Source organism: Lutjanus erythropterus, chromosome 16, assembly GCF_056507025.1.
Source record: "Lutjanus erythropterus isolate fLutEry1 chromosome 16, fLutEry1.hap2, whole genome shotgun sequence".
Taxonomy (NCBI): Eukaryota; Metazoa; Chordata; class Actinopteri; order Lutjaniformes; family Lutjanidae; genus Lutjanus; species Lutjanus erythropterus.
Genome location: NC_139332.1, coordinates 20,509,255 through 20,521,551, shown reverse-complemented (window position 1 = coordinate 20,521,551; position 12,297 = coordinate 20,509,255). Strand labels below are relative to the sequence as shown.

The 12,297-nt window shown below is 40.2% G+C and overlaps 1 protein-coding gene across 2 annotated transcripts in view; it reads left to right on the top strand.

Moving 5' to 3' along the window:
• Positions 1-12,297, top strand: part of ripor2 (RHO family interacting cell polarization regulator 2) — a 79,253-nt gene that overhangs the window by 53,265 nt on the left and 13,691 nt on the right. For both annotated transcript variants that reach the window (XM_084738444.1, XM_084738443.1), the window contains exons 5-10: positions 349-372; positions 857-910; positions 9,640-9,789; positions 10,954-11,017; positions 11,361-11,404; positions 11,722-11,847. In XM_084738444.1, coding sequence (XP_084594570.1) covers positions 349-372; positions 857-910; positions 9,640-9,789; positions 10,954-11,017; positions 11,361-11,404; positions 11,722-11,847 — 462 coding nt within the window. The remainder of the gene's footprint in view (positions 1-348; positions 373-856; positions 911-9,639; positions 9,790-10,953; positions 11,018-11,360; positions 11,405-11,721; positions 11,848-12,297) is intronic.

Genomic DNA, 12,297 nt, shown 5'->3' with positions numbered 1-12,297 from the left:
AAATGTTGCATATTTATTATTGCTAATTTGACCAAAACTGATGCTAGAAGGGTACCTGCAGCATCATATTTGACAGGCTGGGACTGAGAACATGTCATGGCAGCTGGAATCACTTTTAACGTCATGGATTTACACATGGAAAACACATTTTGATTTCTTACAATGCACACATTCTTACACACACATATATTATACACATACAGAGTAAAGGCTGCCACTGGAGATGGTGTTTTAATAGGATACTTCCTTTGATGCCAGAAAACTATAGCCTGCTTTGCATTGCTTAGCCACCATGAGCTGTGCTGTCTTTCTGTACTAACTGTGTGATTGTGTGTTTTCTCTCTCCAGGGAGTGCTGTACGATCTTGACAAGGTGAGTTGACGGAGGGGAGGGTCTACTGTAACAACCACTCCAAGTTTGATGTATGTTGAATCTTTGATGTGAAAAAAAAAAAAAAAGACTTGAAGAAGGGAGAAAGAACTGCTAGAGGCAGAAAAATGAGGGAGAAAGGAGAGAGGGGCTGATGGGATTGAGGAATAATTCAGGAAAAAGGATGAAAGAGAAAGAAATGCGTGATGGTTACAGGAGAAGACAGCTTGAGAGGGATAAGCTGTGAGATATTTGCATATAAAACAACACGTTTAACTTAACATTTTACCAACCTGTGACATACATTTGATGATCAGTAATGATCACAAATGTCACTTTCTTGACATGTAAGCTGAGGCTTGCACACTGTGCCTCATTATATCCTATGGTATGGACATATAGATCATTATGTTGGCAGCTTTAATTATATGTAGCCATGTTCTCAGAGGCACTAATAAATGACTGTGCTGTCTCTGTCTTTCTGCAGCAAATCAAAACCATCGAGAGGTACATGAGACGTCTGGAGTTTCACATGAGCAAGGTAAGAACGAATGTGATGGATTGATATCAGCCGAGACGAGACAAGTTGTTTGGAGTCGTTGGTCTGATTTATTTTCTGCGTTTCTGTGCTCCACTTAAGCATCCATTAAGTGCCGTTGAACATTTTACATCTCAGTGCCTCTTTTCACCTTCAACCTCTTCACATCCGCAACATCCACTCAGAAACAACAATACGGGTGCATATTTCCACCTCTTTCATTCTCACATTCTGAGAAATACACTTACTTACTTTCAAAGAGTTTCATGAAAAGATTGATACCACTTTTATATCTGGGCCTTGTATATGAAGCTACAGCCAGCAGCCATTTAGCTTAGATAAGCTGGAGACTGGCTGTGTCTGAAGGTAACAAAAGGTACAAGCACCTCTTAAACTTACTAATTAAATTTATTTATTTAATCTGTTCAAAAACTAAAGTGTTAAAACAAATATTTCATGGCAGTATTTCATACAGTACCAGCACACCAGGAGTGTGGCTTAGCATAAAAAACTGGAAACGGGGGAACAGGTAACTCTTTTTTGTACAAATTAAACTAAAGAGATATATTAGTTAGTTAGTTAGCTAGCTAGCTTTACTTTTGGATGTAGATTTATGTATCATTATACATCACAGGGACGTAAAGCAAGATTAAGTTGTAGTTCGCTTTTTTTGTTACTAAATTAGATTATATATATAAGTAGACTGGTTGAATAAACAATTTTGCATGGAGGAGTACTGAATTAATTAAGCAGTCTCACAGCCTAAAGGAAGAAGCTGCTTTTCAGTCTGGTGGTACGGCAGCAGACACTCCTGTATCTTTTGCCAGACAGCAGCAGGATGAACAGGATGAAAATTTCTGAGTTCTGAGTTTTCTTGAATGCAGCATTAGTCCACGCTCCACTGACAAGTTTCCTTCAGGAAGGATTTTTTTCTGCCAGGTTAGAGTCCTGTTCCTGCTCTTCCCTGGTTCATGTGTTGATGTATTAGGGAAGCTTCCAGCTGTTTTAATGCAAGGTGGGGAAACTTTTTTCTTTATCCTCCTTTGTCACCTCCTCCCTGGTTGCCAGTTGGGGACATTAATCCCCCACAAGGTCATGCAGCTCTGTGACTTTTCTTCCACATCCCCTTCTGTAGTCCTGTAATGGTCTCCCACACTGTGCGTCAAATCAGACGTGACGGCAGGCAATCAGAATACACACACCCAAACAACAGCGCGGCTCCAAAGGTAACCATGGTTACTTGAAGACGGAGGCTTTGAAGTCCTGAGGAGCACAGCAAAGCCACCTATTGGGTGACCTTAACCCTTTATGTTCACATACATCCTGACAGACAATAAAAGCTCACCTTCAGCTGCCCATAAACAAACGCATGTACATAAAGACACAAAGAGCGCGTTTGGACAGATTTGCAGCTCAAGTGTTTCTGAAGGGTTGAAGATGACGGTGTATCTGGGTCAGGGTGGTTACTAGGCTACAGTGAGGAGCGACTGACAGGGTGGAGATAGAAGAAAGGTCTGATGAGAGTGAAAACAGGTGAGGTTGTGTAAGAAACTCAGGATCTGGATGCACGCTCCACTTTGACTTTGGTTACAAAGAAAAAACATGAGCGGATCCAGCGCTTGTTCAGTCTTGTGAGGTTGTCACAGGATGCAGTTAAAACAAACACACGCTCAAAGCCTTCTCTACTCCACATCCAACACAGAGCTCTTCTGTTCTTTCAGGCTCTGTGCAAAAATAGATATGAATGCACTTGTAAATATTTGAAAGAGTGACTGATTTATCTTGTCAGGCAGGTAAAAAGCCTCAAAAGTCAAAGCGTAGCTAAAAAGTCATTTAAATCTTGCACTCTCTGTGCTCTTTCATTCTAAATATACACCAGTGCTCCTTTGCTAAACCCTTGTCTTTCATTGATTGGCTGGAGATAAAATAGCTTAAATATATCCTCAAGCCTTTGTATTGAGAATTAAGTTTTCCCTTGGCATCCGTGCAACAAACAGTGTTATTTTCCACAATTAGACTACAAAGATTAGTTCTGTAGTGGAGCACGTGTCCTGACTTTTTCTAAAAGAAGTATGATGCTCTGAAAATGTTCGATGCAACCTCAAATGTCAGTTTTGTAGGACATTAAAGTCTTCTTTATTACTTTCAGTATTCATCTGAAGTGTTGCACAATCTGTGTGTGTTGAATTGATTAGTCATAAAGCTCAGTAGCAAACAGAAAATGCATGTTGGATTCATGAGTAAAACTAATGACAGTGCCAAGTCAACTAACAGCCTTCATGCCCCCTGGTTGCCCTGCCCTGCGCGCACACACACACACACACACACACACACACACACACACTCAATTACTCACTCACTCACAGGACAGGTCCATTTTCCAAACCTCAGCATCAGCAGATAGCTATTGAGTGAGATCAATTGTTGAATGTCCAGTAAGAGAATCGGTCAACCACAAAAGCATTGAGGTCAGGAAATTAAATCTCACACACACACACACACATACACACACACACACACACACACACACACACACACACACACTCACACACTCACAAAGAGTTGGCCTCATCCTTACATAAAGAGTGACTCCAGTTGTTAGCTGATGCTGTGGTACTTACAGCAGGTTCATAATTGACCTTATACGGTTTGTGTTTTATTCAGTTTGTCAATTGTTACAAAGTTGTCTGGTCTGTCAGTTATGTTAATACAGGTGTATATGTCAGCTAATAAGTAATAAGAAACATCAGTGTAGGTTTGAGCTCATTTAAGCCTCTTTTCTATACTTGTGCTGGCTCGGCTTGACTCGGTGTGTCCAGGCTACCTCCTTTAAGAAGTGTCTTTTAAGTGACACATCTGTCTTGAGTCGAGCGGCCGAACAATGGTGGAAAAACACATTTAATTCCCTAGAAATTCTTCACACTAAAAGTCTCCTGTTATTCATAAGCTTTTACTTTGAAGCAGCAATATCAAGACGCGTTTGGTTTTCAGTAGCAGTAACTTAATACGATTCCTTCCAGCTGAAAGTGAATGTGAAGCAGTAAAACAGAGCAGATCTGAAAGTACAAACAGCGACACAGGAGAGGAACTAAACTTCAAATGACGGGGATTGTTAGAAGCTAAAAAAAAGTACTGAGAGCTGAACACAGAGACTTTCAAAAAACTTCTTTCTCAAAACTTGTGTGTGCAAAAAAGCAAAGTGTTCAAACATATCTTTGCTTAGCGGGGGGAGGAGGTCGTCACTGGTGGCTGTGGTTGGCACGACATCCCGCAACCCTCTTGGAGGCAAGGCAGGTGGGCTTTGGCCCCACTCAGGAGACATAAATAAATCTAAGATCAAATATCTAGGATCTGTATAAAGATTGTTTATGTTATGTGTTATTATTTCAGCCTGCTAATTGCGGCCCAAACAATACATAGGACAGGGGCAGACAGGAAATACATGGAAGAGGGGGAGGAACGACCATCACCTTTTATATTTATTCATTTATATCATCAGACAGAGTGATGAGTACTTCAGAGCTTAAATAGATGACTCACCTGAGCAATATGCAGGAAATTGACAGTAATGAACTCCTGTGTGCAGGATGGCAGTACCTGATATTAAAATTGAATTAGATCATCAGTTAGTAAGTATTTTGTCATTAAACTGAGTTTATTTCAGTGTCTTACTCATACTTTACATACGCAAGTAAAAACAGCACATGTGCTTTACCTCATCTCTGAACAGGACAATAAAAAAGTCTTCACAATTACATTTTCAGATCTATTCAGCAGCTGTTCCCTGCAATAAGTGTGTACATGTTTGTCAGCATCAGTGCTCAGACGCAGGCGTGTCTCTTTGTGCAGGACAGCTGCCGTGAGCGATGACTTAACAATCATCCATCAGCAAGTTGTTAGAGTGTGTCTGTGCGCGCGTGTGTGTGTGACTCACATCAGCCTGGTCTTTTGTTCCTGTTCCTGCTGCTGGCTGCCTGCAGATGTCCCAGCAGTAATTGGCACACATGGAGGAAGCAGGTGGCACAATACAACCCCTATGATGTCCTGCTTGGAATAGGGTCTATGGTCTGTGTGTGTGCTTGTTTGTGAATGTGCGTGTTTGCCGCTAGTTTCAGCAGGGCATCATTAAAGAGATGAGTGACAGAGATCGAAGGTGAGAAGAGCAGAAGGCTGCCAGGCGCGTCCTTCCTCCCCCGAGACAGAGAGAAAATGTGTGTTTGTGTGTTAACCATGTGCCAAATTCAATCCAAAATGAGTGTGTGGATACTTTGCATGTGATTATTTTCAATATAGGGCCATTTTGGTTTCCCTTCCTCTCTTGAATGCTAATCTCGCCACCAACACACACACACACACGCCCACAGTTCCCCACTGAGGGGCTTGTGTGTTTGATGCTGTTTGATGTGGCCCGCCTGTTTTAATCTGCTTATAATCACTTGCCCCCCCGGCAGAAAGTGTGCATGTGTGTGTGTCTGCGTGCGTGTGTGTGTGTGCGCACCATTATCCTACAGTCCAGGATAATGGCCATATCTTAAGAGGATTCCTGCCATATCCTTAAGATTCTCTGCTCACATTTAAAATCCCACAGTTTAGAGTCAGATATACAGCAGATACAGTGAGAATCCTTTAAAACTTACAATAAAAATCACCACTCTTACCTCTGACTGCTGTCAAACCACCAAACAAGTATTATTATTTATTATTTTTCCAAGGATTAGCTTGAGAGGGACTTAGAAATACAAAAAAATAAGAGGTGAAATGGATATTTCTTCCTTAATTGATGTGAACATAATATTATCCTCACCCTGGGTATAATTGATTTCCCCAATAAAGATTTTCCCATAATCCCTCGCTGGGTCTCTGAGGCAGGCAGGTTTTGTCGTCCTGCTTAGCTGTAATTAATACGGGGACGTTGCGTCCAGTAAGGGACTGAATTTAGAATACATTTACATTTAATATCTTGTCACATCTGCTGCGAGTTAATTAAGAGGGTTCAGGTGTGTTTTTATGAGATGGTGAAATGGCCCTTTAAATGAGCATGCTGGTGTCATATTGTGACCAAACTATCCATTATTTATGGGAGGAAGGTTATGGATATAAAATTGTACATATATCCATGCTTTGTATTAGTGATGGTGAGTAGTTTTTGTTGTTATTTTTTCTGTTGTCAGTTAATCTGCTGCTTATTTTCTAAATTAATTGTTTAATGTTTCATAACAATAATAATAATAAACTATTAAGTATAGCATATTTCAGACAAGAAAAGCAGCCCAAATTACTTAACAACAAAGATATTACATAAACCGAGTGTTTCAAACAAAAAAAAGACAATGAACATAAAAACTGAAAAAAATGTTAGAATTCATGTAAAATTAGTGGAAAACAAAACCCACTTGATTATAAAAAATAGTAAAGATAAGATATATATAATAATAGTATATATATATATATATATATATAATAAAAGACATAATCAAAAATGTAATCCTTGACATGTAATAACAATCTAATTACACATTTTTCATGTGCAGTCTATTTTTTGTAATCAAATTGCATAATCCTGATTACATGAAATTCATTACTACCCAACACAGAAAAACTCATCATTTCACCCACATTTTTTCGTTTGGCAGCGTTACTGTGACTTGTTTGATCCATGTGAACATATTTCTTCTCCAACACAAAAATTTGGCAAGACAAAATAAAGGAAAGATTAAATACACAGTCGGGAACTGCTCCGTAGGATGCCAGCTATAAACTATACGCCTGTCAGTATTTGTGTGTTGCTGTGTGTCTAAACTCAAAGGTAGAGATCATTATTGTTTCCTTTTTCTGCTTCCAGACTCTTTGTATATGTTTTTTTAATCACACATTTTATCCATCTGCCTGTGTTGAGGTTTTCTTTGTTTGTGTTTTACGTTTCTTCCTTTTCTGGGCTGAAATGTGCCCGAGGCGCAGCAATACGCTGATGGTTGTCCTCTGGAGTGGAGCTTGGCTGACCTTCAGAAGGACATTTCCTTGAAGGCAGCAAGAGGCAATTGTAATTGGGGGCAGAAAAATAGCTTAATTAGCTGATAATGGTATGATTACTGATTGCCTGAGAAGAATGACGGCCATTCATCAGCCCCGATTTGTGACGGCCCGGTTCTGTTACAGAGGCACATACAGTAATTTACTCCAAATGAATGACTCATTGTAGTTGTCTACTCATTTATATGAGTACAGTATTGTTGTATTTCTTGATTTGATCAGTGCAAAAGTTCACATGGATGAATGTGTGTTTCTTTTGACTTCTGCTCATGTTTTGTAGCAAACAATCATGGATCAAAGCTGCCGATTGGTGGCTCTGAACCAGCTCCCTGCCAATCAGAGAGCTGAGAATAACAGTTGTGGTTGGAGAGTGTTTTATAGCTGGCTCAGCTCAGCTGCTGCAGCCCCGCCACATACACCACATACCACAGACAGACAGACAGACGGGGCTGGGTCCCAGTCGGGGGTGGGGGGTTTGCTGAGGGGGCTGGTTGGTTTTAGGGGAGTGGGTTGGGTACTTTTTGTGTGTATTTGTGCCAAGATGAGTTATTATAGCATCATCAGTTCACATTTCCCATCCTTTAGAACAGAAAGATCCCCCTGCAAACCACTTTCACTTTTTTACCGTAAATCATCATGTGCCCACACACACCCACAACAACAACGCACTCTCCATACACATGTAAACATGTCCACATACAGTCACAGAGTCTGCTCTCACAAACATGCCGACCGTGTTCGGCGCAGACACAAAGATACACAAACAAACACTCAGAAAGGCTGTTAGGGCGGCAGGAGCCCGAATGGCCCATTTTCTCCCACTTCTCCCTAATGAGAGCCATAAAGAGCGCGAGGCATCAATATTTCAGCGCTCTCGTCAGGCAGGCTGCAATATCTCCCTTTGATGAGGCTCATCAGAGGTGTTTTGTTTTGCCCGGCTGCCACTCCGATCATATGTGAATTCAGGCCAGAAAATCAGAGCGACAGAATGCTGGTAGATTGTGGTTTCTGGGAGAAACTAGTTTGAGTGACTCAGCAGAAGTGCTTTTTTTTTTTTTTTTTGTCTTTTTAAGTCAGTTTTGTTTGATCATAACTTGACCCTTCTTAAGCCCGGCCCCTATTTTCTCTGTGCTCCAATAGCAGTTGAGCAAGCTTGGTACCACGGGGTCATGTCTAGAAGGGAACCCCAGACCTGTAAAAGATTTCACGAGAATCGAGAAAAAATCTCCTCCTGCTTCTTTTGAACTGGTTAACGTATCACTCATTGTAACTTCGCCTGGAAAAATGTAAAGTGTAATGTAAATGTAATGTTAAGAACAACTATACAGAAATAGACGACGTTCTTGTGGATGATCTTCTTAACTTATGTCATATAGAGGCATCACTAATAAACTGTCAGAGTAACAAGTCAGAGTTTCACTCACAATTATTTTTGCCAAAACAATTCACAATAATGATATTATTGCAATATCTTTTTTTTTTTAATGGATTAAAAATTGTATTGGTCAAATTCATCTTGAACTTTGTTTTTAGGTGTTTGGTCTCTTTAGTGAAAGGAGGTAGAGCCTGTAACCATAACTGTACAAAAGCAGCAATTTATAGTGAAAAGGCGACCAGATGAACTGATTTAAAAAAAAAAAAAGATCCACACGACCTAATGATATTATCATATTTCTATTACTATACCAGTACACGGCACCACCAGGTCCCCCAGAAACATCCTTTGACGAGTCGAACAGCATGTTGAGGAAAAAGGAAAGGAGAAAGTTGGTTGGCTCGAAAGGTGGTGGGACTCAGGAAGGGTCAATTGTGCCTATTTTTAGGCATGCCAGTGGCATGCAGCAAGCCCATCACCTTTGGCTCTTCAGATAAGTGACTTTCTCAGCAGTAGACGTAAGCCAGATCTGGTTACAACATCATTTTATCTTGATTATTTCATTCCAGTTGAAACTCTAATATTTCAGCTCACAGTGAGACAGCAGGATGTTGATGGAGTTGTTCCCTGTGGGTTTGGATTACATCAGGCTGGGGCTGCAAGCTGAAGTCAGGCAGACGTCTCCAAATGAGCTCTAAACGCCGTCTGTTGTTCCCCCGCTTTGGGAGTGTCCCACTGGGGTCGCTTACTGGGACGGCATAGGCGTCTGCCACTGGAGGCTACTGTTACGCTGATACATACCAGCTGTGCATTTTAACATGTCATTATTTAGACCATCTTTTTTTATATGTTTCATCAGTGTTTCATTCTCAATAATGCCTGTTTTTACTCTTGTTGAAGGCTCGTTGGTAGAAGTTAGTGAACACTGCACAAGCCTAAAGCGGTGTTGGGGATGCATGAATGAGTCCCAGCGAGATGTGAACACATTCAGAATAATTTAGATGGCAGTTGGTAGTTTTTGAGGAGTTTGCCTCCTGCCCAGGGATGTTTTGATGTAACGTATGGAGGGTTTCAAACTTCAAAGACTCAGCTCAGTTTCATTAGTGCTTAAGTTTCTCTCTCTCTCTCTCTCTCTCTCTCTCTCTCTCTCTCTCTCTCTCTCTCTCTCTCTCTCTCTCTCTCTCGTGTGTGTGTGTGTGTGTGTGGACTAATGAACGTGAAGGTTTGTGTATGAATGCATGCCTGTCCTTGTGGAACATTTATTAAAGATGGAGTGACTCTGACTCTGTGTGTGTGTGTGTGTGTGTGTGTGTGTGTGTGCTTTCAGGTGGACGAGCTGTATGAAGCCTTCTGCATCCAGAGCCGTCTGAGGGAAGGTGCCAGCCGGATGAAGCAGGCCTTCTCCTCCTCTCCCTCCACTAAAGGCACCAAGGAGAGCATCGCAGAGGTCAACCGCCGCTACAAGGAATACACTGAGGTACTGGCACAGAGCCTCATCTTCAGTGTGTGGGGAATACTGGCAAAAATTACCAAATTCATGTGTGGAGTTTTGCATGTAATCGCTTATTTACCTTGTAAAGGTCATGTAAAGGAGGCCTAAAGCCATCTGAATAATGGAGTCTATGAGCAATGATCTAATAAACTGCCAGATAAGTTGACTTTTGAGAAGAGAGGAGTAAATGAGGCGTGGACTGGGTTCAACTAACAAGGATTAATTTTTAACTCTGATTAAATCGTGGTTTGTGTTGCACCAAACTTTTAAACTAGTTTAAAATGAAGAAGGATTAAATTCAAGTCTCTCTTTAAACATCAATTTAGTTTTTACTCTAATCCTAGATTAAATTAATTAAATAACTCTTTTAAAGTTTTTTACCTAGCTAGCTAGCTAAAATATTTTTCCTTTTTTAGCTAGCTAACAGACGATGCATCGTCTTTTTACTTTTTAGCAAACTAGAAAACATAAAGTTTTGTTGTTGTTGTTGTTTTTAGCTCAGTAGCATTCAGAATGGTTCCCTCCTCCCTCTTTCATGCTTACTAGGTCCCTTTAATTTGAACAAGCATCTCCATATTGATTAAACTTTTTAATCTTAGTTTACCTAACTAAATTTGGCTATAATAAACAAAGATTAGCTTTGACTTGTGTGACAGAGCTCTGCTTAATTTAAAATCTGGAATTACTTATCTTAAACCTAGTTTCCTGTACTCTAATTAGAACTAATCTTAAAATAAATTAATCTTTGTTGATGCAACACAGTCATGGTGTTACACTCAGTGGCCACTTTTGTTAGGTACACCTGTACAATCTAATGCAATTCAATACAAGTGTTCTGTGACATCTAAAAATACAACAATAAGCATTGAATATTTGGTCACACAGGTACTGATTACTGCTTACACTGTCACCTGTAAACACCGACATGTATGAACACTTACAGAGTGAGCTTCAAATCCCCAAAACACACACACCTGTCTGTCATCAGCTGTTCTCAGGGCTTAGACCGGCTTTCCTGCCTCCTCTACAGATTAGTGTTGACTGGCTTTGTCAAAGTCTCTTGAGATAACTTGATTGCTATTGTTCTTCTCATCTTGTGTGAAAAAGGGCTGTTTATGTGATCAGTCTTATCTTTCTGTCCCTCTGCAGAACATGAGCACGTTCGAGAGCGAGCTGGAGAACCTGCTCGGAGAGTTTCATATCAAAATGAAAGGTGAGATAAGCAACATTCCTCCAAATAATTATAAATCCATTCACATTAATTTATTACTGAAATATGAGGCATAAGAGGTGATGACACGATGACTAATCATTATACTGTATGATGATTGTGTCCACACACTGTTTTCAGGATTAAACCATGACCAAGTGAGAGAATCTTTATCTTGTAACAGAAAGGTCACAGCTTTGATCATGACAACAAGAAATATCTCCATTAAAAGCCACGTGCACCGAAACTCTGAAACATGCCCACACATTGTAAATCACCCAGCTAAATACTAGAGAACAGTTTGCTTTGCTTGGCTTTTTTCCTCATATTCTCCTCTCTTTGACAGGTTTGGCAGGCTTTGCTCGGCTCTGTCCCGGAGACCAGTATGAGGCAAGTTTATTTTGTTAATGTAACACAGGGCTGTAAAGAACAACTTAAAAACGTTAAAAGTTATAAGATAAGATAATTTATACTTTTAGTTCAAGTAACAAAATAAAAGTTGAAATTTGGTGGAATAAGATGTTTTCATTTGCCCTCCATTATTGAAAAATGTTGCTATTTGGTATATCCTATAAGAAGGGTAGGAAATTAGCACCACCATACAAATAGATCCATACATACAACATTGCGCCCTGCCTCTAAGGCTATAAAAATCGTGTCCTTTCTTTGGCTTCAGGCTTACATTGTTTTTTCATCCCTTCATTTAGATCTTCATGCGGTACGGTCGTCAGAGGTGGAAGCTGAAGGGAAGGATTGAAGTGAACTCCAGACAGAGTTGGGACGGAGACGAGATGGTCTTCATGCCTCTCATCACTGACCTTATCAACATCAAGGTACTGTTGAAATCCAGATAAGCTAGTTAACTTTGTACTTTGTTAAGTCATCACAGTGCAGGGCAGCAACTGTTTTCTTTCTAAACTGCTCACAACAAGGTCTTGAAAGAGACGCTGGTTTTTGAATTTTTCAAATGTATTTTTTGGCGCTTTGAGCACCACAAGCTGAGTGGCATCTAGTTCCATTATGTTCAAGAGAAGACAGACGTCTGTATAGTTGACATCTCCAAAACTCAAAAAAAAAAAAAAAAAAAATCTAGCTGGATAAATAACACTACAGGCCAGGGGTGAACTGTTTCTTTAAGTTATATTAAATTACCGTTTCTGTATTGTTTTTACATAAGCTTACATTTCAGCCACCAAAAATGTACTTTGGTCATCAAATTTAGGGGCTTGGTGGCCCGAGGGGTGCATAATAATATTAGCAACAATCCCCTGACTTATGTATTG